The sequence below is a fragment of the Palaemon carinicauda genome, chromosome 35 (genome assembly GCF_036898095.1).
Source record: "Palaemon carinicauda isolate YSFRI2023 chromosome 35, ASM3689809v2, whole genome shotgun sequence".
Taxonomy (NCBI): Eukaryota; Metazoa; Arthropoda; class Malacostraca; order Decapoda; family Palaemonidae; genus Palaemon; species Palaemon carinicauda.
Window position 1 is genome coordinate 14373703 of NC_090759.1, and position 26973 is coordinate 14400675.

The 26973-nt window shown below is 37.8% G+C and overlaps 1 protein-coding gene across 15 annotated transcripts in view; it reads left to right on the forward strand.

Annotated features, from left to right (window-relative positions):
• The window catches only part of Mi-2 (chromodomain-helicase-DNA-binding protein Mi-2 homolog), a 97804-nt gene that overhangs the window by 1689 nt on the left and 69142 nt on the right, over nucleotides 1-26973 (forward strand). For 9 of the 15 annotated variants that reach the window (XR_011041196.1, XM_068358757.1, XM_068358751.1 and 6 more), the window contains exons 2-7: nucleotides 5415-5599; nucleotides 6961-7087; nucleotides 7334-7491; nucleotides 7615-7758; nucleotides 7968-8177; nucleotides 16080-16307. Coding sequence is in view for 14 of the 15 variants with exons in the window: in XM_068358757.1 (XP_068214858.1) it covers nucleotides 5415-5599; nucleotides 6961-7087; nucleotides 7334-7491; nucleotides 7615-7758; nucleotides 7968-8177; nucleotides 16080-16307 (1052 nt within the window). In the remaining variant the exon portion in view is untranslated. The remainder of the gene's footprint in view (nucleotides 1-5414; nucleotides 5600-6960; nucleotides 7088-7333; nucleotides 7492-7614; nucleotides 7759-7967; nucleotides 8178-16079; nucleotides 16308-26973) is intronic. The other 6 variants (XM_068358759.1, XM_068358760.1, XM_068358753.1 and 3 more) reach the window with 6 other exon arrangements.

A 26973-nucleotide genomic window follows, 5' to 3' on the forward strand; every position in this document is an offset into this window, starting at 1 on the left:
GCTGTAATCATACATACAGGTTGCCGTGACCGTGCATACACCCCTAAAATTAATTTCCCTTTGAATATACAGTCAGTTTTCCTTATTCGCGGAGATTAGGAAACGGAGATAGGCGAGAATCGTAAATACTTGCTGGGGTGGGCTGACTCCTAACCTACCTACTTGCTGTCCATTACCCCTGCATGCTCGACTAAAACTTAAGTAACCCACTGTACTGCCTAATATTGTTTTTACTTGGTTTTTATCACATAAGTATTGTTTTAATGAATGAACACATTTCAGTAAGGGTACACACATGTACTACATATGTGTGTGGAGGAAAATTAACTGAAGAGGCCCTGACCCAGATTAAGTGAAGCCAGGCTTACCAGTCAAAATGACATTACTTGATTCCCGTTAATGTCTGTCACTATTGGAATTTGAGTCTGTTCTATTCAGACCTTTGTTTAGAGATGGTAACCATTAGTGTACTTCCATTATCGATGGCTCCTTCCTGTGCTGATTAGTTTTATACACAAAAATTTAACAAGATTTCTAATCCATCTATTACATTTCACCGATAAGTAACAAAAATTTGTAATTCCATCAAGAATGCAGATTTCTTGCTAGTGAAAATATGCAGATAATGTTCCTTATTTTATCGTCATCTGAAGGAAACGTGATATAATTTTGACAATTAATTTTTTCTATTTTTGCTTTTCTCTTCTAGATTAGGTCATGAGAAATGAATAGGTTTGTGCTTTAAGACTTGAAAACTTTACTCCAACGATATACTTAAGATTATGCTCTAAGCACTTTTGAGCCAAGACCATATTGAGTTTTTCTTTGGTAAAATAAGGATTATGGATGGATGTAATAATAACCATACTTCTGTGCAGTTATCTGCTGCCTATAAGAAAATTTTAATTCAAAATTATATTCAGGATGTCCTCCGTGGGAATTTCTTAGCTCTAGAATCCGTCCCCGTACTTAGGTACGGGATTCGAGTAATGTACTGTACTGTAGCTCATTTATGTAACTAGCTTGATATTATAAATATCGTTTAAGAACAGGTTAATATCAGATAGTTGAGATGAAAGTCAAAATAGTGAGGACTACACTTGTATTCCTATGTCTTATCACTTATCAATTTGTTCAAGTTGTATACAGGAGTTGCTTATATTGCAGGATTTATTGTTTAGAAATTGAAGAAATCCTTGTGTTGTAAATCCTGCTGCAATTATTTGACTACCCATGACAATAATCTGTTGTTAGGATTAATTATATTAAAGAGTAAAGAACATTTGATTAATCCCTTGGATGATGATATAGAAATCTACCGGAGAAGCAAGTTTTTGTTTAGAAAATAAATTTCTTCCAATGAAAACTTGGATGTTAGTCTTGGCAGCAAAGGCTTCCAAAAATTTGAATATGGAGTTTTGATGCATTACACAGGCAAAGTAATTTGTTAAACAAATAGTGACCCATTTCAAAATCATTTAGTATTGCTCTGCTCATTAGGCCAATAGCTGGAAAGTACTTCGAGGGATACTATTCCTATGTATGAAAACATTTTACAAGCCCCATGCAATGAAAAGTTGCCATAAATTTTAAAAACTTAATGATATTTGCTAAGCTACGACCCTAGTTGGAAAAGCAGGATGCTGTAAGTTGAGGGGCTCCAACAGGGAAAATAGCCCAATATGGAAAGGAAACAAGGAAAAATATTTTAAGAACAGTAACATTAAAATAGATATCTCCTATATAAACTATAAAAACTTTTAACAAAATATGAAGATAAATAAAGATTGAATGGTGTGTCCGAGTGTACCATCAAGCAAGAAAACTCTACTCCAAGACAGTAGAAGACAATGTACAGAGGCTGTGGCACTACCCAAGACTAAAGGGTAATGGTTTGATTTTAATGATAAAGCTAGATACAGTATATGTTGTTTACTTTTACTTACATTGGTTGTTTGTTAATGAAAACACCTGGTAAGTCCTTAAACTTTATAGCAGTCTATGGATTAACATACCATTGTTCTCAAAATTGAAAATTATTAACCCTTTTACCCCCAGGCTTTTTGGAAATTTCCAACCCTTAACCCCCAAGGGGTTACTTTTTTCCCAGCACATTTTGGTGTATATTTCTTTTAAATTGCTCTACCAGCCTTAATTTTTGTCATAGAGAGGTAAGGTTGGTCTCATTCTCTTGGAAAATGTCTGAATTTTCTCAAAAAAATTATCAAAAATATGAAAAAAATGATTTTTATAGCATTTTTTTGCAAGGACGTACCGGTACGTCCATGGGGGTAAAGGGATGGCTTTTGTGAAACGTACCAGTACGTCCTTTGGGGGTAAAAGGGTTAATGAATCATTGTTCTCGAAATTGAAAATTATTAATGAACCATCGTTCTTTAAATTAAAAATTATTAAGGACTGGAGTCATTAGATTTTTAAGCAAGGTAACAGAAATGAAATTTTTTGTTTAAAAGACAGTAAATTATTAACAATAACACTAGCTCTGTATCTTTGATTCCAAGACCCTTTTTACCAGGCAAATGTTGGATTGACCCCTGACTGAACTTTCTTCACAGGTTCAGGTAATGCCTCCTAACATATATGGTAATGCTACGCCTACGGTACACAACATGGTGCGAGTCGACCTGACAGAAACAGCGATCACTTACGAATGTTACCTTAGCTAATTAGGCTGTACTGTAGTAACAGTTCTGTACATATATTACAGTAATAGTATGGACTAGAGTATCAGCGAGTGTTGTTAGATAGGATCAACAGTGTACAAAAATACGCTGTTGATCCTATCTAACAACACTTGCTGATGCTCTAGTCCATACTATTACTGTAATATATGTATAGAACTGTTACTACAGTACAGCCTAATTAGCTAAGGTAACATTCGTTAGGCTGCGTTTACACCAAGCGAATCGAATCGATTCAATTCATGGAGAATCATCCCAATTCACGATTCGTCATGATACGCCACGTTAAATTCAATGGAATCGTTTACACCAAGCGAATCGAGTCAATTCAAATCATGGAGATTCATGGCGATTCAGAATCACTGATGCGCACGGTCCCATTTTTTCATCAGTCAAGGCGAATCAGCTGAGCAGGAAGCATATATATATATTATGTTTATTCACATTATATTGTCAGTGATTTTATATATTCAATTCATTTATTTACTCTCCTTTATTTAAAACTTTTTGTCAATCTTCCGTTCCATGCGTTCAGGTCTCTCTCTCTCTCTCTCTCTCTCTCTCTCTCTCTCTCTCTCTCTCTCTCTCTCTCTCTCTGCATATTTGAGTACCTGTATGTAAATTGCCGTACGTTGCAGTTTGTATGCCTGCAAGTCATCTAATTTCATACCTTCTTCATTCTTCTTTTTCAACGCCTTTAAACAAGCACTAAGAAGTCATAAAACTTCTCCGGATTATCGACCAAATCTGGGAACAAATGTCCAAAGCTCCCAGATTCAGGTCTTCTTGAATTTATTGGATGCACCCATATAATCGTTGCACTTGCCTCTGCCTCCGTCTACGCTTTCTCAGCCACAGCAACAATGCTATTTCTGCAACAGCAAAGACGTCCATACTCCCCGAAGGCTGCCTTGGTACTGAATGATGTGTTAATCAGATTCAGTAGGTTGGAACTATACCTATTCAAAATGACTCGAGTCAAATGATTCTCCATGAATTGAATTGATTCGATTCGCTTGGTGTAAATGCAGCCTAAGTGATCGCTGTTTTTGTCAGGTCGACTCGCATGATTCAAACTCACCGGACACCCAGCCTTACTATATTAGCATTACCACTGCAAGGTATAGTATTTAGTATACAATATTGTACAGTACAGTAGGTGATAAAACAATAACACTAATGTACAATGACTAGACAAACTCGAAAAATTGAAAGAAAAATATCAGTGCAAGACAACTATCCATTTATATATAAAGTTTTATGCAGTTAGTCTTTAGCACGATGCAACTCTTCAGCTGTTGGCTGGTGCGTAGGGTAGAGTAGTGTACATCTCACAGTTTATACTAAAATCACTACGAACATACTGGAAACGTATAGGTTTGTAAGACCCCTTTTTATATATCACAACTTGTTTTTGCACAAAAGGTCTGAAGTAGGATATGCACATGCGAGGAGAGAGAATGCGAGACCAAGGCCGAGTCAGCGAGAGATGATGTATTATGCCGTGCAGAGAGGGAAACAGCTTGAAGCATGCTGGATGCCAAGGAGCACGATCGGTTTGACATTTTTAGGCTGCGAGAGTGCTCATCACAAAACTGCGGATGTGAATTTTTTTTTATTTAATAAGCTATACAGTTCTCTGTATCGCGAATGACTGAATCCGCTAAGATACAATCCCTGATTAATGAGGGCTGACTGTATTCACCTTCTTGATGAATATTGATAACGCCTTTGAAATCAGAAAATTCTTGACCATTTGCGAAGGAATAATCATTTTTCTCACCATTTTTTCTTCAGAATCTTTCCTTCATCCTATTGCACATTACACATCCTGGTCAGCCAGTCAATCACGCTATCAATGCTCTCATTTTCTCCTGTTGTTCACAGTTTTGTTCTCTTTAATTATTGTACTTCCATTTGCATTCTCGTATCGCTTTACACTCTTAATACCTCTTTCAGTTTTTACAAATCTTAAAGATACTTACTTGTGATATGGCTGCTCACTTCTTTCAATTTGTGCTTTGAAAAAATAAAAGCCGAAATACTATGGCTAAAAATGAGGAAAATTTTATTCGGAGAGTAATTGGCAGTTTAGTGTACTGTACTGTATTGTATGCTTTGTAAGAATATTGATAAAATGTAGCATATTTATTTGTTTATTTATTTATTTATTTTTATTTTTTTTTTTTTTGACAATTTACTTCTTAAAAGTATTTACTTGGTACCTAAATTTGCCAGAAATAGTAACAGAAGCCACAGACAATTGGAACCAATGGTGCTTCTATTTTTTCTACTGTACTTGGACTGATAAGTACTGTAGAGGTAGTCCTAACTAAGGAAGTTGTAGTTGAAGAAAGTTAGGGGTGGATGTTACATGGCATTTGCACTGTCAGTAATTCAATGGGTGAGCGAATTGTAAAAGAAAAATTACTATAAATGACAAGTGGTCAGAAGAGATTTAAAAAAAAAGAATGAATGATTACAACATATTCATTCCATTTTTGTTGTAAATATTAAAATTCGTTTCTATTGTTATTGTAGATTGCCTGGCCCTAATGGCCAGGCACGGGCTCTTGCACACTTTCAGCCTGTAGTCCTCGTTTTTAGACACGTACAGTAGAACATATTGTTGGTAAGGTAGAGGAAAAGAAAAGAAAAAGAATTAAACTACCCTTTTTTATTGTATTTTTATAGAAATAACTTTTGTTTCAGATGAAGAGGAGCAAGATGCAGAAGAGGAGGGTGAAGGTGAAGAAGAACAAGGTGAATCAAATGAGGAAGAACAAGATGAAGAATGGGGAGGTGGTAAAAGAAAACGGAAGAAAAGCAAGAAAAGAAAATCTTCACGGGGTGACCGTGGAAGGAAAAAGCGTAGAAAGAAGGATGAGAGTGAAAGTGTAAGTGTGCTGTCTGGGATGTTTTCTTATTTGTAGTTGTCAAGCACTATTTGTGAATCTTGATGTTCTTAGCCTAAGTTTTCATTGGAGTTCAAGTTTGTTCTTTGTAGCTCTTATGATACTAGTTCTGGGTTTCTGTGTAAAAGTTTTTATCATAAAATTACAATTTAATTTCTTTTTTTTATTGATTGGCTATATAAAGTTTTAGAGAATTTATTTTTTTCTAGTTTGATAGATCTGCGAGAACTTTGCCTTGATTTATTTAGTGTGGTATTAGTAAATTTAGTACCAATAGTGATTAAATAATAGAAATTTAATTTTAAAAGTTCATACTTGTGAAATTTAAGGTAAAAACATTTTCATCTCCAAGATGTGTAGGCCTTGTGCCAAAGCTCATCTTGCTTGGTCATCATACTTCTTCCCTCCATGTGAACTGTAGGCATTATTAAAGCATCTATACAGTGTTCATTCAGCCCTTAACCTCATTTTCACCTCGTTTAGATGCACCTTTACGTCGAGTGGTCTCCTTGACTCCCAGTAGCTGGGCCATATGGCCCAATTTTTGTAAAGCCATACATTCTTCATACTGTACCATATTATGGTTGTACTTTACAATTAGTGGGACCTAATATACTGTTAGAAAAAATAACATTGAAAACTAGAATTGAATAGGTTGGAGATTTTTATTTTCTAAACTTTCAAATCTGATTAGAAAATTGCAAGAAATAATTGTTTGGTCACAGTCCTGCATACGGCAACCAAGTGTGACCTCTTGGTAGGTATTCGAGCCATTGACATATAATAGATACTCCAGTCCAAAGACCCCATCATTACTGTAAATCTTGCATCTGGGTTTCCCTTTACAGATTTGGTTTGATAGGAATTGAAGCTTTGCCATTTTATAAGGCTTTGGTCACTTTCTAAATTATTCCTCCTCCTTCTCCTCCATTATGTGGAGAGGGCATGGGCTTAGATAATTTTGTGCTTTTCCCATTATGGCATACAGACAGTGCAATGGTCTGTCTTTTGCCATTGAAACTCTTGATCAACTTTTAAACAAGATGTCTTGAAGTAAGAAAACCGGTTTTCATTTAAATTTATCAATCAGAAAATGCTCTATATCTGATAAATCTTATCCAAGTTATATCTACTGTGTAAGTGATTTACATCTGTAATTATATTTGTATCAAATATAGATGTATGTAAGTGTTCCTTCTTTATTGTATGTAAATAATAGAAGGAAAGAATGTAGATAAGTATCATTTGATATACATTATAATGGCGCTTTTGGAATTATTAAGAAAGCTCGGTTTTTATTTAAAGAAAAAAAATTAAATATATATTGTGATGTTCTCTTGCAGGAGGGTGAATTTGAAGAGGAAGGTGCGAGAGTGGATTCTGATTACCAGGAGGACACGCCCAAGGGTAGAGGACGAGGGAAGGGTCGTGGTCGCCCTACCCCAACTCCAACTCCTGCCCAGGAGTCGGGTAGGTTTTACATAATTTTCTATTCTTTTTTAAAGACTTTAAGAATTTTACATGTTTTTTATTTATTTATTTATTAACTCATGGCAGCATTAAAGAAACAAGTTAAGGAGTTGTTAATGATTCAGAATAAGATTTTCAGGTTATTACAATAAAGATTTCTATTTGTAAAGACAACCTATTGTGCATATGTTTGAAATTATGTACAGTATTTTTTTAACTTGATTGAATATCAATGTATTTTTACAGGTGGTGGTGATCAGATGCCTACTGTTTCGGAAGTTTGCGAAAGCTTTGGTCTCAACGATGTTGATTTAGAATATTCAGATCAAGACTACCAAACTTTTACAACATACAAGCTCTTTCAGCAACATGTTAGGCCTCTCCTTGCTAAGGAAAATCCTAGGGTAAGAAACACGAAAAAAAGTAGTTATTTTGTAATGAAAGAATGTGTAATTATGGTATGACTTACAATTAATTTTTCATCATTTGCATAGTTTTATTTTTTATTAATTAACATCTGATTTTAGGTACCTGTCTCTAAGTTGATGATGTTAGTGGCAGCCAAATGGAGAGAGTTCACAGCCCGAAACCAGGAAGATGAGGAGGAAGAGGAGTTGGTGGAGGAAGAGGAACAAGATCCCGAACCAGAGCCTGAACCAGAGCCTATACAAGTAAGGTTTTCCTGGCAATAAGAGCATGGATTGTTGCCTGTCTATGAAATAATAGATTTGATAGGATGAACATAATGTAGGCTTAGTTTAAGGTATGCCAGTCTTTCCATCAGAAAGGTTTGTGTACAGGTAAGGTTAATTGTAAGTGAGAATTTTGATGAATAGTTCAAATAATGTCACATGAATGAATAATTCAAATATTGTTGAAGTCTACCCCAAAGGGACGAGGAAGACCTAGAAAAGCTAAAAATGACGAAGATGCAATGGAAGAATACGAGGATGACGATGACAGCTCCAGCAAGAAGAAGCGAGGAAGGAAAAGGACGACCACAGCCGAGAGCAAGAGCAAAAAAGGCAGCAAAGTGCCAACTCTCAAGATCAAGATCGGAAAGAGGAAGAAGGACACCTCGGTGAGTCTGGTGAGAGATGGTCCTGTTGATTGGCCTTTTTAACCTGTATCATTGCATATTCAAATTTGCCCAAGAAATAAGTTTGGGTCTGAGTTGCATTTTAATGTTAGTTCTTTATTTGGAGTGTGTGCGCTTTTTTGTATTTTCTTATTTATGTTTTAGTTGTGATATTTTTAAAAAATTCCATACTTAGTTTTTTTTCTTTTACTTCTTTCCTGTATTGTTTTCATACTATAAAAGGGACTTCTTTCTTATGTGTTAGCAGTTTCATGAAAAGTATTTCTGAATTTAATACTGAGAGCACTAATATGAAGGAAGTTCCTGTACTACCTTGGTTTAAAAATTTTTGTTTTGGGAGGGTTCCACATGTCTATGAATACATGAATGCTTAATTACATTTTTGCAATGGTAATTATTAAAGTTATAACCCTAGCATCAAAAATGAATATGAATTAATATTCACAAAAAATAGGAATATAAACTTTCACTATGTTGGAGGAGGAGGAGCTGAATTTCAGTTTAGGCTTTATGGACAGCTGATTGTTCTGTTTTTTACACATGTATTCAGTTTTGACAAGGAACCTATGTAGAGACAATTGCTTTTTCCTTTTCTTCAAAAGGGCATGAAAAAGATATTACATTGCCAGTAAACAGATTTGCTGCTCTCGGTGGCAAGCCTTCTAGGTGATGTATTTCTGCAAAATTTTGCAGGGTTTCCCTCATTCTTTACATCTCCCTAATTTTATGTAGTTTTGTTTTGTCTTTGTCCCTTTTCCTCCTCGGTTGAAATCATCTCCGAATTCTCTTGATACTAAAACTTATGCATCTTCAGAGTTACTCATCATCCAAGGTACTATAGTAAACTTGAGAACAAACTGTCTGCTGGAAAGAATTACAAATAAGGATGATCGGAAAAAAAACATGATTATAGGAATAGGGATTTATAGTTAAAACTTCCTGATTACTGTACCTGTAATTTAATAAGGCATGTAAGAAGGCAACCAGCCCAAGATTTCAATCGTAGCAAAGTGATAAGCTGTCAAAATTAAACTTAGGCAGGTTGTGGCTTACAATCTGATTAATTCGTAACCTGTATCACACGTGACAAGGTTTGATTAGCAAGTGTCATCGTTCCAATAACTTAACTCATGGTGCTTTGGGCTTTTTCTTTGTTTCTTTATATCATAGAAAATCCATTTTGCTCGTAGTCTAACTTCTTAGCTGGTTCAGGTAAAAGTTACAAAAAGTTTTACTAAGTCGGGTGAAACATTTGCTGAATGTAAATGGATTTACAGATACATACTGCAGGAACTGGGGGACAGTCGGGCTTGGTCGCAAGCTCTTTTTGCATTGTGCTGGAATATCAAATAGTATTCCTGGGAATTTTTTTTTTTTTTTTTTTTTTTTTTGCTTTCAAGTTTTATACCGAAGTAGGCTTACTTCTGTATAAAATTTTCTTATGAAATCAACAAGAAATTATCTAGATGGTTGAAAGGATGTTTGGAGCTCTGTGTAGGTCTTTTGGAATCCTTTAAGGTCAAAATTTAAAAAAAAAAAATTTCATCACTTCACAGGGTTAAGGTACAATGGTTAAATTTGATATTTGAAGAAAATTTGTTGATTTATAGTGCTTTAGTTTTAGGTGGGTATAGATGTGTAGAAATAATTGTGACAAGAAAAGTTTTTGTAGTTTCATTAGGAATATTGACCATTAAACTTACTTTTGTATCCTGATCAGTAAAATGAACGTTTTTGTCAGAAAGCTTGGGAAGTTATTATTCTGGCCTATTCATAACTAGCTGATGCTATGAATTGTATCAGACTAATTAGGTTATAACTTTGAAAATGTAGTCTTCTTATTTCATACAAACAACTTGAGGGAGTAGTGTGTAATCTGCACTTGATTCTTATGAGCTCTGATTGAAGCTGAAACAGGTTTGGTTCTTATTTGCTTATTGACTTGTTTGCTTGGTTTTGTGAAGCTTGCTTGCCTTGGAATCCAGTTTGATTTAATTCAGCAGTGATTATTTTTATTTCATTGGGTTTTGCAAGTTTTGATTTATTATTTTCAAGATTTTTGTTAATAGTTTTAGGTCTCTAGTACTGTTTTGTTAATTGTTAAACTCGGTAAGGTATTTTAAGTAAGGCATTCGCAATTCTTGATTGTTGTGCAAATTTGAATAGTCAGTGTTTCTCTATTAACACAGCACACATTACATAAGACAGGAGAGTCTGTCAATATTCTCATGCTAATAAATCTTTTCACAACTTACTCATATTAAACTTTACCTTTGAATTAATCTGTGTATGTGTTAATGTTGATGTACTAGATTCTTTAGTGGTAAATTTACGATTTTAAAGCTATGATTTCTATATATGTAATTGTGGTATTGATAGAACCTAAGTGTGTACACGATATGGACATCCAAGTTTTTATGATATTTATAGGTAATGGTTTAATTTAATGGTTCATCACAACCTCATCAAACATATATGCCCAAAGTCATGGTCTTAAAATGCCTCCAGTCACTACAAACATTCATCAAACAATCTTTATGCTTTGTCTGCAGTGCTATTCATAGTTGTGCAAAGCTTCCCAAATAGTTTCTCCTCCAGAAGGCCTACCTATTTACATTGCTTTTTTGTCAAGCACTTGTATTTGGTCTAATTGATTAATTCCACTTTACTCTTTGTCATTCGCAATCATAGAGATAATTCTGATTACAGTAAGAACTCCCCAAGTTGGAAAACTCCCTAAATTGGTATAGATCTGACCTGTAAACTATTGTGTCATCTATTATTTTTGGCTTTTAACATTTTATCGTAATCTGTATTTTCGTGTGACTTCTCAGGCTTGTTTGCTTTCTCCTTTACTATACAGTACTGTACAGTATATAGGAGTATGGGTGTCCCTTGCACTTATTCAAGCTTACCAAACAGCCTCTCATTTTCTTTTGTTAACTTACTTTCACCATCTCTACCCCCTATGAAAAAACATTTATACATTATTTTAACAAAACAAAACTACATATTAATATTGAAATTACGGACTGACGCCAATACGAAAATTTGCTAAAATTAGGTCTTCAAAATGCATACGAGATAGAAATTGAATATTGAAAAATTATTGCTGAATTTGAAATTGAGGCGGCTAAGCAGTAGGTCAATTTGGCGTGCTGAAAATTATCCCATTTTTGTTGATATCTGTCTTGGTCAAGTTTCTAGTCTCTAAACAATCGTTTGTGAGCATATTAAATTCTAAGCTTGTATTCCTTTGTGCAGATGTAAATTATTGTCGATAAAGGTCTGGTAGTAAGCTCATTACTTTAATAATGGTGATACTTCTGACATTTGCTAAGAGAAATAAGAATTAATATCAAAGAGATTAGAAGTAGGTGAGAAGATCATAAACAAGACTAGATGAAAAGTTATTGAGGGTCAGAATCAACAAAGATCCCCTCTATGATGCTTATCCAAGAAAACTTAAAACTTTTATGAATACTTGAAAGCCAAAGGTAAGCCATCATAGATGCCATCCATGGTCGGTTTTATCGTTTTAAGGCTTTAGCTAACCTCCACAGTGATTGCGGATTGAGTAGCTTTTCAGGAATTCAGTCATACCTGTTAAAGTTACTTAAGAAAAAGAGTTTCTATCTGAGAAGGTAATTAATGTTGATTGTATTGGAAGCAGATGCTTACAGGTCATATATTTCTGTGTTAATGTCTGGTTTTAGTGTAGGTAAATTTGGGGTAACTGCTGCCATGTGGCAAACTTCTGCGTATTTGGAACTGAAACCTCTGATGTATTTCAAGACTTTCTTCTAGAATTTCATCCTGGAGGTACACAAACATTGCTGGGTGAAGGATATCCAATTTAACATTCTTTTGCTGATGAACAATAGCCTAGGTCACCCCCTATTCTTGAATAATTCTCATCCAAATCTTAAGGTTGTTTTTCTTCCCCCCAACATTGTACAAGTTTTCCAGGTTATGGGCCTGGGAATAATGGTGTCATTTTGAATAAACAAAAGTTGTGATTAATGTATAATGACAACATATTTCTAAGCCCAATTATTACCGAGGTTTATTGATGGCTTGGTTTCTTACTGTATGGCATGTAGAGTTTAGATATTGCTCACTTCTCGTGAAGGGAGCTAGTGTCATACACCTCAAGCGTTGAATTGTAGGCAATAATTGAGGGTCTTTTCAACACCCTTTTTGGCCCCTATCTGCAGTGACTTTTTAGCCTTCTGTTATGTCTCCGTTCAATTCCACAGAAAATTTTCTTATTGAGAAAGTCTTTAGGTTTTTGGTGATCAATCTATTCTGAAAAAATATTTTAATTCTTCCATTCAATCTTGTTTCGAGTATTTTTCGAGCATTGTTCTCCTGCCTGGTCTTCAGCTGCTGATTTTCATCTTAATTTGTTGGAGAGGAACTTACAGTCTATTAAATTTCTCATTCCTTCACATTCAGATCTTCCCGGACAGCTCCATCCTGTTCGTAATACTAGGCATGCAGTTTATTCTTAATCCCTTCACTCCGTTGACATCATTACACGTTGGTGACGTCGGTATAATGTCATCTTCAGTACTATTATCTTCATGTTATTATTATTGTTATTATCATTAGCATTAATATAATATTTTTTATAAGCTACGAAAGAGTATAGCACATGGCTATATAACACACAAGTTCACACTTGTGGAAATTTCAGTAAAGAATCTCCTCTTCGTAATATTAGCTCCTCTCCCTCTGATCTTTAGTCAACCAACAAAGTTTTTGGGATTCTAGCCTCTATTTCTGAATATGTAAGAGCTATTTTAGTCTTTATGTTACCATGAAATAATCACAACACACTCACTAGCCAATAGTGACATTACTCAATCCTCCCTTGATGCCCGTAATCGGGAAACTGTCATCCTACCACCAACCAAAATACTTGCGATTCTTGTCCTTATTCATGATTATGTAATGTCTATTTTAACCCTTTTACCCCCAGGCTCTTTGGAAATTTCCAACCCTTAACCCCCAGGGGGTTATTTTTTTCCCAGCACATATTGCAGTATATTTTTTTGAAATTGCTCTAACAGCCTTAATTTTTGTCATAGAGAGGTCAGGTTGGTCTCATTCTCTTGGAAAATGCCTGAATTTTTTCAAAAAAATTATAAAAAATATAAAAATTTTTTTTTATAGCATTTTTTTGCAAGGACGTACCGGTACGTTCATGGGGGTAAAGTGACGGGTTTTGTGAAGCATACCAGTACGTCCTTTGGGGGTAAAAGGGTTAATACAGTACTTGCAATTCCAGTCCTTATCCAGGATAATGTAAGGTCTATATATTGTTTTTCCATGTTACCGCAGTGTTCGTAATCACAGAGAATGTATCCCTGCTCTCGACTGTAAGTCCCACACACAAGACGCAAACTTACCATTACTAGTAAAGGAAGTAATTGACAGAAGACGAGATTTATATTTTTTCCTTATTTTATTCCTTCTTTTCAACTATCATTGCTGCAATATATAATCTTCATGTTTTATATATTCCATATTAGTATTGTTCATTGTTTCCATGAGTAAAAGTCAGCCTATTGTAATTATTTCCATTTATTGCCATTCTACTGTTTCAACGCAGTATTCGTCATGTTCTTACATGCGCAAGGTGGAATCCCAAACGAACGAACAAACCTTATGTCTAATGAACTAAATTATCTCTCTCTCTCTCTCTCTCTCTCTCTCTCTCTGCGTGAGATAAATATTTAACGTTTTTTTACACAAATCGCAGTGCTTTACTGTACCTTATAATTATAAATAGAATATTTCTTGTGTCAAAGGAACTAAAAGGATATACAGTATTTGTTGCATTTCTTTACAACGTAAAGTCTGAACCTTCACAGGTGCTAAGGAAGAATGATGGGAGAAGCATGGGTAGTGGTGGTGGGGGGCAGTAGCTGTAGAGAACGGCACCTCGTAGTAACGGGGGATGTTGAGAAAGAAGACTATTTGGGAAGGGACCTCTGGTAGTGGTTTCACACGCCCCAGTTATTATACCGACACCCTATAAGGGGTGAGCGAGCTGGGTATATTCCTGGGAGTCCATGCAACTTTTTTCTCTGGTATATTTAGCAGTATTTATACCTTAGAAATGGTGCTATTAGGAGCATTTCACGGAGCGACACAGGTTGAGCCCAGAAATAGATTTTTCCTTCGTCAAAATCCCTTTATTACTAACGAGTAGTTTTATATCTTTGGTGGTTATTTATTGTGGAATTATAACAGAATAACTTAGTCACTTCAATGATTATAGTTTTGTTTTATACAAAATCACTGCTTTACCATTATTTAGAGATAATTACATAAAACTTTTTCAAAATTATTTTATAATCACTCACCAATGAATGGAGAAAAACATTTCAGTTTAGAGTGATGTACTTTTGAGAATAAAGCAACTTTGGAAATAATTATTCTTTAATCAGTACAGTAGTAAAACAAATAAACATCAAAATGTAGCTTGTTACTGCATAAATGAGCGAGTATATCCGATGACAAATCTCGTATAGAGCTCCAGTAAGGAATCCACAGCCTTGTTGCGAAAGGATTAATAGTCAGGCCCTCTCCATCATGAAGCTCATTATTAAACAGTATTCTAGAAGTTTTATTCCAGCTGTGACCAAGTTGTGGAATGATGTTTTTAATCAGGTAGTTGAATCGGTAGAACTTTTAAAAGTTCAAACATGCAGTAAATGTTTTTATGTTGAGCAGGCTGACAGAAGTCTTTTTATAGTATATATATGAAATATCTGTTTTGATGTTACTGTTTTTGAAATATTTTATTGGGAATTATTTCTCATATACTGTAGTTTATTTCCTTCTTTCCTTTCTTCACTGGGCTATTTAACCCTGTTAGAGGCCTTGGGCTTATAGCATCTTGCTTTCCCAACTAGGAATGTAGCTTAGCTAATAATAATCATGTCTTCCATCTTGCTGTCCAGCCTCCTAAATTTTCAATCATGATTCTGTGTGTGTTCTTTCCCCCAGTTGTGCTAAGGGGCTTTCCTGGTCCCATCGGCCCAAATTCCCATCCTATTATCAGTCGCTAGTATGGATCTCTCTCTCTCTCTCTCTCTCTCTCTCTCTCTTCTCTCTCTCTCTCTCTCTCTCTCTCTCTCTCTCTCTCTCTCTCTCTCTCTCTTTTTTTTTTTTCTTTTTTTTTTGTCCATGGTTGTTTGTACATTATCTGCATAGCTGCATCTTCAGAACAAAATTTTTTGGAGATGCTAGGTTGAAATACTAAATAATAATGAGGGAATCTCTTGGAAACTGTTATTATGATTTGCCTGACATTTGTTGCTAGCAGGATGCTGTCATCAATTGTTATGAAGGAAATTTATCAGAAATTTATTTCGCACAAACACGCTTTCCTATAATGAATTGTATTGCAAAGTCTCTAGTGATTAGCTGAAGGGTAAACTTATTTCAAAGCAGCCTAATGACTGAAAGCAGACTTGATACTGTATGTCACATCTCCATATATAACATTCTTCAATAAAGAAATTTAAAAAAATCTTATGTCATGCTATTTAAAAAAGAATAAGGGTTATTGGAACTGATTGCCAGTTCACAGGACCACCTCTGCTGTTTTATGTTACACTGAAATAACTACTAACATTGTCAGTGCTAAATTATGAAATTGTGGTAATTTCTTGTTTTATTGTATGTAAAATTTTATAAATTCATGTTTCTTTTCTTCCAAACAGCACTTCTCTCAATATTTATCCCCTCTGTAGGGGGACTGTATTTTAAAATATTCCTTTAATCTTCTTATGAAACACCAGAAGTCCTTGATAAGTTGACTGTTGGCAAGAAGAAAATTAGTCTTCTTGATCTCATTTGATAAAGCTGTGTTTATAGGTACCCAATAGTGTGAATTTCCCTCAGGAGGATGACTCCAGCCAAGACAGCGATGCAGAATTTGAACAGATGCTTGCGGAGGCTGAAGACATGAATAAAGCAGAAGACGAGGCAGAGCTGACTACAACGACCACAAAGAAAAAGGCCAAAACAAAAATAGGCAACAAAAACAAGAAAAAGAAGCGCATGAAGGCTAAGGATGAGGATGGATATGAAACTGACCACCAGGTAGGCAATCGAGAGGAACATTTGCTTTCTGTAAAGTCAGTAGGGCAGTGTTATTTTTACCGGTAATGCTCTCGCAGAATCTTGCATGTAGCTATGATTATATTTGACCTTTCATTACACATGCTTTTACTAGTATTTTATCCATATGCACAAGTATTATGCTGAACCAATTACTGAAGATGGGTATTTTTTCCAAAGGATTGCTATAGTGTAAACCATCTTGCTATTAGTTCTTATGTGACATTTATGTACAAAATCAAGTGGAAAGGACCAATATGGAATTTTAATGCATGTTCACTATTGAGATTTATTTTTATTTTGATGAATTTATATTTTATTCAGTTATGCGGCAGGGATTTGGTCAGCTTACTTATACATCAAGGGGCTTACACTAATTCCTTGTTAGTAAAATATTGTATTTATTTTCAAACTAATTTTTACTCCATTATTTTTGGTTGGATCGGGAGTTTTACAGTTAGTATCTTGACACGAAGAAAATTGGAAATAATTGTTTATGGTGAAAATGGTTTTTAATGAAGTCACTGGTTATTATGTTTACATGTTTATTTAGTACAGTTCATATATCTGTTTCAACACAAACATGTCACTCTTGTATAGCACACATGCAGGGTCTTCAAATTCTCCAGAACCTGCAGTCTGTTGTATAATGGACAGTAAAATTGCAATTGTAGTCCTGAACATTGCCTTCTAGTTCCAATAGTTACTGGTACCAACTTTCTTAACTTTTTGCGTGTGCAATGTTGATATTCTCGACAAAAATTCCTGATCTTTGGATATTTTGTTAAACTGTCCTAACAAAGTACAAAAGCATCCTTATTTTAACATGCTTACACCTCCTCTTTCCCTTATTTTTTCCTAATTTTATGTAGCCTACAGGTGGCAGTTAACCTGTTGTGGGGCATCCTGTAGCATAAAGTTCCTTACCTAAATTAAAATTTGCAACTGTGGTGCAGACTTCATTTAAAAAGAAAAATAGTTCTTCATAGCCATCATTTACAAATTTGCCTCCCATTACAATGCTGCTAATTTCTTGCAGTTTCTATTCTAGAGCATGCAAAAGGGAAACAGTTGGTTGCCGTGGGGCTAGTAGGCATTTGTACAGGACTACTTGTTCTCTAGTGTTTAGTCATTTGAAGACCACAAGTGTGGGCTTTTAATGGAAGTGTTTGTGAGAAAAATATCTTTGTTTTCTCAAGTTTTTATTTTTTTTTTTATTTAACAAAGGTAAAAATTACATCTTTATCAGGAGTTTTAGTTTTTAGTCATTTGAAATTTTCAAATACAGTACTCAAGTTACCATGTTTCCTTTCATGCACAGCAATGGATATGTCTCGGCTAAAAATATTTGTGTACTTTTTCACAAGGGGCAAAAGTAGAATTTTTATGCTAATGTATATTTACTGTCCTTGTATAATCTAATTTTAATCATCAATTTGATTTGAAAACGAGTCATCTGAAGTTTAAAATTATTAAAAGATAAATTGTCTTGAAATTACTGCATTATTCCTGGTAACCAGCACATGTTCAGACATAACACTCCCTGTCCGCTTACACTTCTTCACCCCTCTTTGCTTACGTCTTTAGTCTTCAATATTATGTTTTGATTATAATGGTTTGGATTTGATTGTTGTTTTGCATGATATTCATAATAGAAAGTGTGACAAAAGAATGTTTTCAATATTAATCTTACCCGATAATCATGTAGCTGTCAACTCCGTTGCCCGACAGAATTCTACGGAAGGGATACGCCAGCGATCGCTATACAAGAGGGGGGTGTACTCACAAGCGCCACCTGTGGCCAGGTACTGCAGTACTTCTTGTTGACACCACCTCAATTTTTCCTCTGTCGTGCCTCCGGCTAGACCTACATGGATACGCTGTTGATTCTGGAGTTTTTTGCTCACGATTTGGTGATGTATTTGCTCTAGAGTTTAGCTTTCGCTATTCAGGAAGTTTTATCATTAGCTTACTAGCTTTTGGAATTAATTTGATTAATTATGGTGATGAAGAGAGTTTGAACTCTCTTTCACTTTTAAATGGCCGACCCTTCCCTTAGACGGAAGTGTTGGTGTCTAAGAGAGTATAGACTCTCTTTCTTAATTTTGCTTAACAAAAGTTATAGATTTATTTTATATCTCTCCGCCTTTTATAGGCCTCTTCGATTAACTTCCTTTTATTATAAACTTATTAAAATTAATTTTTATATTTGTTTATATTCGACCTTTCCTAATAGTAGGCGGTCTTTTCTTGGTACCGAAGTTAATTAACATTGAGCCCGTCATTTCGGTTTTACCTGTTAACATATTATGCTATTTTAATGTTTTTGAAAGAATTTCTTTGATAGTCTCGTACTGTTTTCAAAGTTGAACTAACGTTTTGTTTTGTCTCTGCAGTTGTTGACGTTCAGAACGTTCAACTTGCGCTCTATCGTTACGATAGAGAGAGATTTTTCACGGTGTCACGTTGCAGTAAGAGTAACCGTTTCTAGCGTTTTGTTCATTCTTTCTTAGCTTAATGGTTTTAATTCTAATAAAGGAACTTTTTTTTTTGGGAAATCTTTCAGTTTTTTTCCTTTAACAATAATATGTTTTAACGATATATATGATTGGGGTCTTCTCTCAGGTTCTAAGTCAAGAGAGAGAGAGAGAGAGAGATAGAGACGGAGGGAGAGAGAGGAGGATAAACGTTTCGTTCAAGCGAGTAACGTTGTTATCGTTTTTGCTCTTCTCCCTAGTCTCTTTAGGGGAAGAAGGTAAACGTTTCTAGAGTTTTATTCTTGTTCTCAAGCTTTATGCGGTGAGAGATTTTAAACGTAGTTTATTTGATCTAGTGTTTAGTCTCTTTCCAGCCACTGAATTATTTATCTTTCATTAGATTTTTCTGTTACATTGTAATTCTGTTTTCGCAATTACTAACTTTTAAGGAAGGATAGAATTGCGTGTTTCAGGTACAAACCACTTAAAGTTTCGAGTTCAGTGAAATAAGTGCAAACAGAAAATCAAAAGTGATAAGTGATTAGCGCAAAGTGTTACAGTGTTGCGGTCGAGGGTACGTCTGTTCGTGCCAGTTGTTCGCCTAGTCTGGGACCTCTTACAAGCTCCCAAGCCCAGGGGAGAAGTAATGTCGAAGGACTTATGGGTTCAGCAGGCCTTGATCGACGAACAGACGTTTTCCCTCCGTGGTTTCGGGTGTATCTACACACGTTGCCGACGTGATCACCCCACCCACACAAAGACGAGAGAGCCCTTTTATTCCTCGTCTGCGGAAGAGGTTTCTCGCAGAAACCATGGACCAAATCTTGCAGCTTTTAAGTGCAAGTCGGTCCCTTCCGCACAAGTCCAACTCCTAGGTGTAGCCATTAGCCCTGGGTCAGTTCGGACTTGCTGCAGTACGACAACTGCACACCTCCCAGAGAGGCAAGGTGGTATCGCAACAGGCAGTAGCTCCGTCTGTTGCCGCACCAGCTGTTTTAGACCCTCAGTCTCAACGGACAGTAGCTCCGTTTGTTGTTGTCTTTCTTAAACTCTAGTGGTCTATACTGCAGACAATGCAGTCTCAGCTTGCGGTGTTGATGCAGGAGTTTCAGGCAGAGAAGGTTAATACACCTCCTCCTGCGAGCGCTCCTCCTCACCGCAGTCCAGTCTGCCAGACGTACGAAGTTGAGGTTCCTCAAGCTACCTCCATGCGTGAGCTACCGCGTTGGGAGTTGCCAGTTACCAGCGTTGTGCAGCAACCTCCACCTTCCTTAAGGCAACCTCAACAATGGGAACAGGAGTCTTATGCCTTACATCCTCCTCTTCCTTTGAGGCAAGAGTTTCTTGCAGTTAGACCATCTTCGAGGCAACAACCTCTTGAGGTACGACAACCTCTACCATCCTTGAGGCAGCCACCTAACTTTCCTCAAGGCGAGAGCCTCAACTCTTGAGGCTAGCACCTCAAGAACCTCAACTCGTGAGACAGGAACTGCGTTCTGCGCAGCCGCTACCTCAACTCTCGCAGCTCACACCTCAAGAACCTCAACTCGTGAGTCAAGAGCCTCTCTCTGCGCAGCCACCTCAACCCTTGAGGCAAGCGCAACTCTTGAGGCAGGAACCTCATGCTATGAGTCAGCCACCTCAACGCATGCATCTGCCACTTTCTCCTCAACTTGAGCCTCTTCCCATTCAACTTTGAAATAACAAATGACAATAATAACACCTCATTACTTTCATAACTTGCATTTGTAAAACATATACATGTATGCCTACACAAACATTATGATAATGGAGGTTATTCGTATTACTTAAAAAAAAAAAAAAAAATATATATGTATTCCTTGCAATATATTTTTAACAAAATCGCAAAAATATGGCAAAAATATCTTCAAAACAAAAATGAATCATGAGTTATGAATGTAATGTAAATATTATGTTGATATTAAACCCCATGCAAGCATGCATGAAGTAATGCAGTGTTGCCAACAGGGCGAGTTTCCCTTTCCTGAGGTGAAGTAGATTATAGTACGTATATTTAGTGCAGCTTAATTCTACGATTATCATGCCGGCTATCAAATTCATCAACAAAACAGTCTAAATCAATTCCCTCGGCACGTGCACTTTCAATGGACAGTAATGCGATATTACTCAATCTAGCACTGGTCATGGAATTTCTGAGAAATGTTACACGCCATGCAACATGCTCTGCTTACCTTACAGCATGCTCTACATACAGCATGCTCTGCATACAGCATGCTCTGCATACAGCATGCTCTGCATACCTTACCGCATGCTTCTCAGTCACACATCTTTGGTTGTTGCCAACTCACTAGACTGTCAAGCAGTTTCATAACGTTGCCTTCTAGTCTGCTGCTTTTGCACCAGTGAAACCCTCACTGAGAGAACTTAGCTTTTCTCGGATATGGTCCCTGTAGATGAGAAAGTGCTTTTCTCCCTCCTTCTGATATTCCCTTGAGGACTCTGTCATTTGGAGAGGAGCCTTTAGCTGCGTAGCCTCCTATGGACTTTTATTTAAGCATAACATGCTTCCAGGGAAGGTAATGGTTCCACTTCAGTCGCTAACCCCGTCTGTTACCACACCTGCTCCCATAGACCTTGAGCTGTGTTGCAAGACATGCAGTCCAAGCTTAGTCCTTGTTAGAGGATTTTTTTGTTTACGGAGTCAGTGTGTCACTGGGAAGACGTTCAACAACCAGCAGAAGTGACTTGTTGTGACGCAGTGCGGCAACCTCAGCAACCCGATAAGGAGTTGTCTGTACGACCCAGACAGTCTAGACAGCTTCGGGTTGTCACTGTACTTCCTCGCTTCCCCATGGTTGACAGTTCACAGACTGTGCAGCAGTACCATGATCTTGTGTCCGGCTCCGTCAGACGACTGGCTTTTAAGAGCTCCCACAAGTCGTCGCTGTCTGGAGATTCTCAGATGGACTATGGATCTGACCAAGGAACTGGGCCTCCTGGTCAATTTTGAGGAGTCCCAGCTCGTCCCATCCCAGACCATTGTCTACCTGGGTATGGAGCTTCAGAGTCGAGCTTTTCGGGCTTTTCCGTCGGCCCCAAGGATCTTCCAAGCCCTAGAATGCATCCAGAGCATGCTGAGAAGGAACCGATGCTCAGTCAGGTAGTGGATGAGTCTAACAGGGACACTTTCATCGCTGGCCCTGTTCATCGTGTTAGGGAGACTCCACCTCCGCCCCCTTCAGTATCATCTAGCTGCTCACTGGATAAAGGACATGACGCTAGAGACGGTCTCAGTTCCTGTTTCCGAAGAGAGGAGGTCTTCTCTCGCGTGGTGTAAGAACAGCTTTCTTCTCAAGGAAGTCTACCTTTGGCTGTTCAGAAACCCGACCGCCGTCTCCTCTCGGACGCATCAGACACGGGCTGGGGTGCGACTTTGGACGGACAGGAATGCTCGGGAACATGGAATCAGGAGCAAAGGACACTTCACATCAATTGCAAGGAGTTGTTGGCGGTTCTTCTGGCCTTGATAAACTTCAAGTCCCTCCAGCTTAACAAGGTGGTGGAGGTGGACTCTTGACAACACCACAGCCCTGGCTTACATCTCCAAGCAGGGAGGGACTCTTTCGTGGAAGTTGTTCTAGATCGCAAGGGACCTCCTCATCTGGTCAAAAGATCGAAAGCTCACGCTGGTAACGAGGTTCATTCAGGGCGGTATGAATGTCATGGCAGATCGCCTCAGCCGGAAGGGTCAGGTCATCCCCACAGAGTGGACCCTTCACAAGAATGTTTGCAGCAGACTTTGGGCCCTGTGGGGTCAGCCAACCATAGATCTGTTCGCTACCTCGATAACCTAGAGACTCCTGTTGTATTGTTCTCCGATTCCAGACCCAGCAGCAGTTCACGTGGATGCTTTTCTGCTGGATTGGTCCCATCTCGACCTGTATGCATTCCCGCCGTTCAAGATTGTCAACAGGGTACTTCAGAAGTTCTCCTCTCGCAAAGGGACACGGCTGACGTTGGTTGGCTCCGCTCTGGCCCGCGAGAGAATAGTTCATAGAGGTACTGCAATGGCTGGTCGACATTCCCAGGACTCTTCCTCTAGGAGTGAACCTTCTACGTCAACCTCACGTAAAGAAGGTACACCCAAACCTCCACGCTCTTCGTCTGACTGCCTTCAGACTTTCGAAAGACTCTCAAGAGCTAGGGGCTTTTCGAAGGAGGCAGCCAGAGCGATTGCCAGAGCAAGGAGAACATCCACTCTCAGAATCTATCAGTCTCAAGGGGAAGTCTTCCGTAGCTGGTACAAGACCAATGCAGTTTCCTCAACCAGTACCACTGTAACCCAGATTGCTGACTTCCTGTTACATCTAAGGAAAGTAAGATCCCTTTCAGCTCCTACGATCAAGGGTTACAGAAGTATGTTGGCAGCGGTTTTCCGCCACAGAGGCTTGGATCTTTCCACCAACAAAGATCTACAGGACCTCCCTAGGTCTTTTGAGACCTCAAAGGAACGTCGGTTGTCCACTCCAGGCTGGAATCTAGACGTGGTCCTAAGGTTCCTTATGTCATCAAGATTTGAACCTCTCCAATCAGCCTCTTTTTAGGACCTCACATTAAAAACTCTTTTCCTCGTGTGCTTGACACCAGCTAAAAGAGTAAGTGAGATCCACGCCTTCAGCAGGATCATTGTTTTCACATCTGAAACGGCTACATGTTCCTTGCAGCTCGGTTTTTGCTAAACGAGCTTCCTTCACGTCCTTGGCCTAAGTCGTTCGAGATCCCAAGCCTGTCCAACTTGGTGGGGAATGAACTGGAGAGAGTACTTTGCCCAGTTAGAGCTCTTAGGTACTATCTAAAAAGGTCTTAACCTTTACGAGGACAATCAGAAGCCTTATGGTGTGCTATCAAGAAGCCTTCTTTTCCAAGGTCTAAGAACTCAGTTTCTTACTATTCAGGCTTCTGATTAGGGAAGCACATTCTCATCTGAAGGAAGAAGACCTTGCTTTGCTGAAGGTAAGGACACATGAAGTGAGAGCTGTGGCTACTTCAGTGGCCTTCAAACAGAACCGTTCTCTGCAGAGTGTTATGGATGCAACCTATTGGAGAAGCAAGTCAGTGTTCGCATCATTCTATCTCAAAGATGTCCAGTCTCTTTACGAGTACTGCTACACCCTGGGACCATTCGTAGCAACGAATGCAGTAGTAGGCGGGGGCTCAGCCACTACATTCCCATAATCCCATAACCTTTTAACCTTTCTCTTGAATACTTTTTATGGGTTGTACGGTCGGCTAAGAAGCCTTCCACATCCTTGTTGATTTGGCGGGTGGTCAATTCTTTCTTGAGAAGCGCCGAGGTTAAAGGTTGTGATGAGGTCCTTTAGTATGGGTTGCAGCCCTTGATACTTCAGCACCTTAGAGTTGTTCAGCCTCCTAAGAGGAACGCTGCGCTCAGTAAGGAAGACGAACTTATTTAAGGCAGAGTAATGGCTCAAGTCGACTTCCTTACCAGGTACTTATAATTTCATTGTTATTTTGAATAACTGATAATATGAAATACGGGATACTTAGCTTCTTGATCTACATGTACACTGGTTTTCACCCACCTCCCTGGGTGTGAATCAGCTACATGATTATCGGGTAAGATTAATATTGAAAGATGTTATTTTCATTAGTAAAATAAATTTTTGAATATACTTACCCGATAATCATGATTTAATTGACCCACCCTTCCTCCCCATAGAACCAGTGGACCGAGGAAAAATTGAGGTGGTGTCAACAAGAAGTACTGCAGTACCTGGCCACAGGTGGCGCTTGTGAGTACACCCCCCTCTTGTATAGCGATCGCTGGCGTATCCCTTCCGTAGAATTCTGTCGGGCAACGGAGTTGACAGCTACATGATTATCGGGTAAGTATATTCAAAAATTTATTTTACTAATGAAAATAACATTTTATATACTCTTCCTGAGTTATTACCCTCAGTTTGAAATTGGTTACTGCAAGACTGGTAGTACAAATAAGAGAAATATATCGTAATTTACATTAGTTTGTAAATAAATTGGATTAGCCATAGCATCATTAGTTTTTCATAAATTGATTTACCCATGAAAATATTGGTTTATTTCGGTTATTTTTTAATGTAGGTTATTAAAGGGAATATGCTAAGTAGGTCAATAATTTTCATAATCGTGTTATGATGCCCCTGGATTAATACCCAAGTTGAGGATAAGGGATTTGCCATGCCCCAATACATGTTAGTTCATCAACAACCCATTCTCAGCACAGTACTTTATTAGGGGCCTAAGCCCATTAAAAGGAAAGAAAACATAGTCATCATTATCTCCTACGCCTATTTAATGCAAAGTACATAGATTTTATCAAAATTCTTTTCACTTTATCCTAAGGAGTTGAAGAAGTGACCTTCAAATATATTTCAATAATCCATACACGAATGCTAACCATTGACTTTTTGTAGAAGTACTTAATGACTTCAACGAGGCTGGAATGCCTGTAAAAAATTTAGCAAGGTTGTTAAAACCACTGGCAGTTGGGGTGGAAGCCCCTCCCACCTGTCAGTTAGGAAGATACTCACTTATTACTTCAGCTCTATACAGTGCATACACACTCAATCGAGCTGCCTCTTAATTTGGCTGTTTTAATATTGTTTTTTCTCTGGTCACAGCTGGAATTAAACTTATTGAATACAGTGCACAGTACTACATAGTATTCTCTAAGTTTTATTCCAGCTGAGACCAGTGTGTGGAATGCTCTTGCTAAAATGGCTGTTGAATCAGTGGAGCTTCCGAATTTCAACTTTTAGCAGATACTTTTCTGTTGAACAGGTTGACATAAGTGTCATTTTTTATATATGACTAATCTGTGTTAACTTTGTTACTGATCTTAAAATATTTCAGTTGAATATTTATTCATTACTTATAGTTTATTTGCTATTTCTTTAACTCACTTGGGGTGCTTTCCCTGAAAAGTCCAAGGATATGCAGTTGTTTTTTGGGTAAGATGCAAATGTGTGCCAGGTTTATATTCAAACCTACTGTTGATCTAGTCATCCTAATGCCATTTTTGGGGCCATGGCTATTCTCAGTCGTACTCATGGTATGTGTGGCTGTACATCGACGATGACAACTCGAACCTATGGAAGTTACACCTTTTTGGGTATTGTTTGTGCTCCATCTGCAGAAGGTTTTGTTGCTGCCAGGACTTCTGAAGCTGTTCCTAGGGTGTCTTCCCGGCTCCTGCTTCACCTGTGAAGACATTGAAAAGCGTGGCACCTGCTTGTGTTATATGCTGCTATTGAAGAGGCCATTGTGGCCTCCTCCTCTGTGGGATCGTCGTCATTGGTTTCCAAAACCTATTTGTTGATAAAAGCTTGCAAGAATTGTATTCCTCTTCTAGTTCTTTCTTTGCCTCACCTTTGTTAGATTCTTCAAACGCTGCTACGTCTAATAAGAAAAAATATCATCGAAAAGGTCAATAGGATTCGCTTGAGACTTCAGCAATCTTTCCCTGCTCATGCGCGAGAAAGGCAGTGAGGTACCGAGAATCAACCTAGACGGGGAATTTGCTCTCGTATGAGGTATGGTACAGGAGTTTACATTCTTGCTTTACTGGTGCTCATTCTTGATCAGGACCTACATGTGCTGTTGGTTGGGATGAAGGGCTCAGCTCCTCTTCCCCCCTTTTCTTGATGCTTGACTGATCTCTTCTCTTACGAGAGAGAGCTAGTGCTGTACGGAGAACTGACCCAGACAGGAAAAGTGTCTTTGTACATGGTGCAGGAGGTCATACTCCTGCTAACATTGCTTGGTTTCATGTTGGACTAAGACCTGACACTAGACTATGTTTTGACTAACTTTAACTTAGGCAAAGAGATTTTTCAAGTTTTACTTGTCGTTTCAAGGGAAGGAAGGAGGTCGCTTTTAGTTTGTTTCTGAACTTATGCCCAACACCCAGCTGCCCACAATACAAGCTTTTAGGCCTACTGTCTCTTCTCATGGGACATCCAGGAGGTCAGAATGACACTGAATCTATGTCCTGCAGATCCCCAATGGTGCCATCTTAAGAGGCCTATTTCACTCCTGATCTCCAAAGAATTGTCTTAGCACCGTTAGGATAAAAAAAAAAAGATCCTCAAGATTATTGCTTTTTTCTATTTCTATCCTTTGTGGGCCTA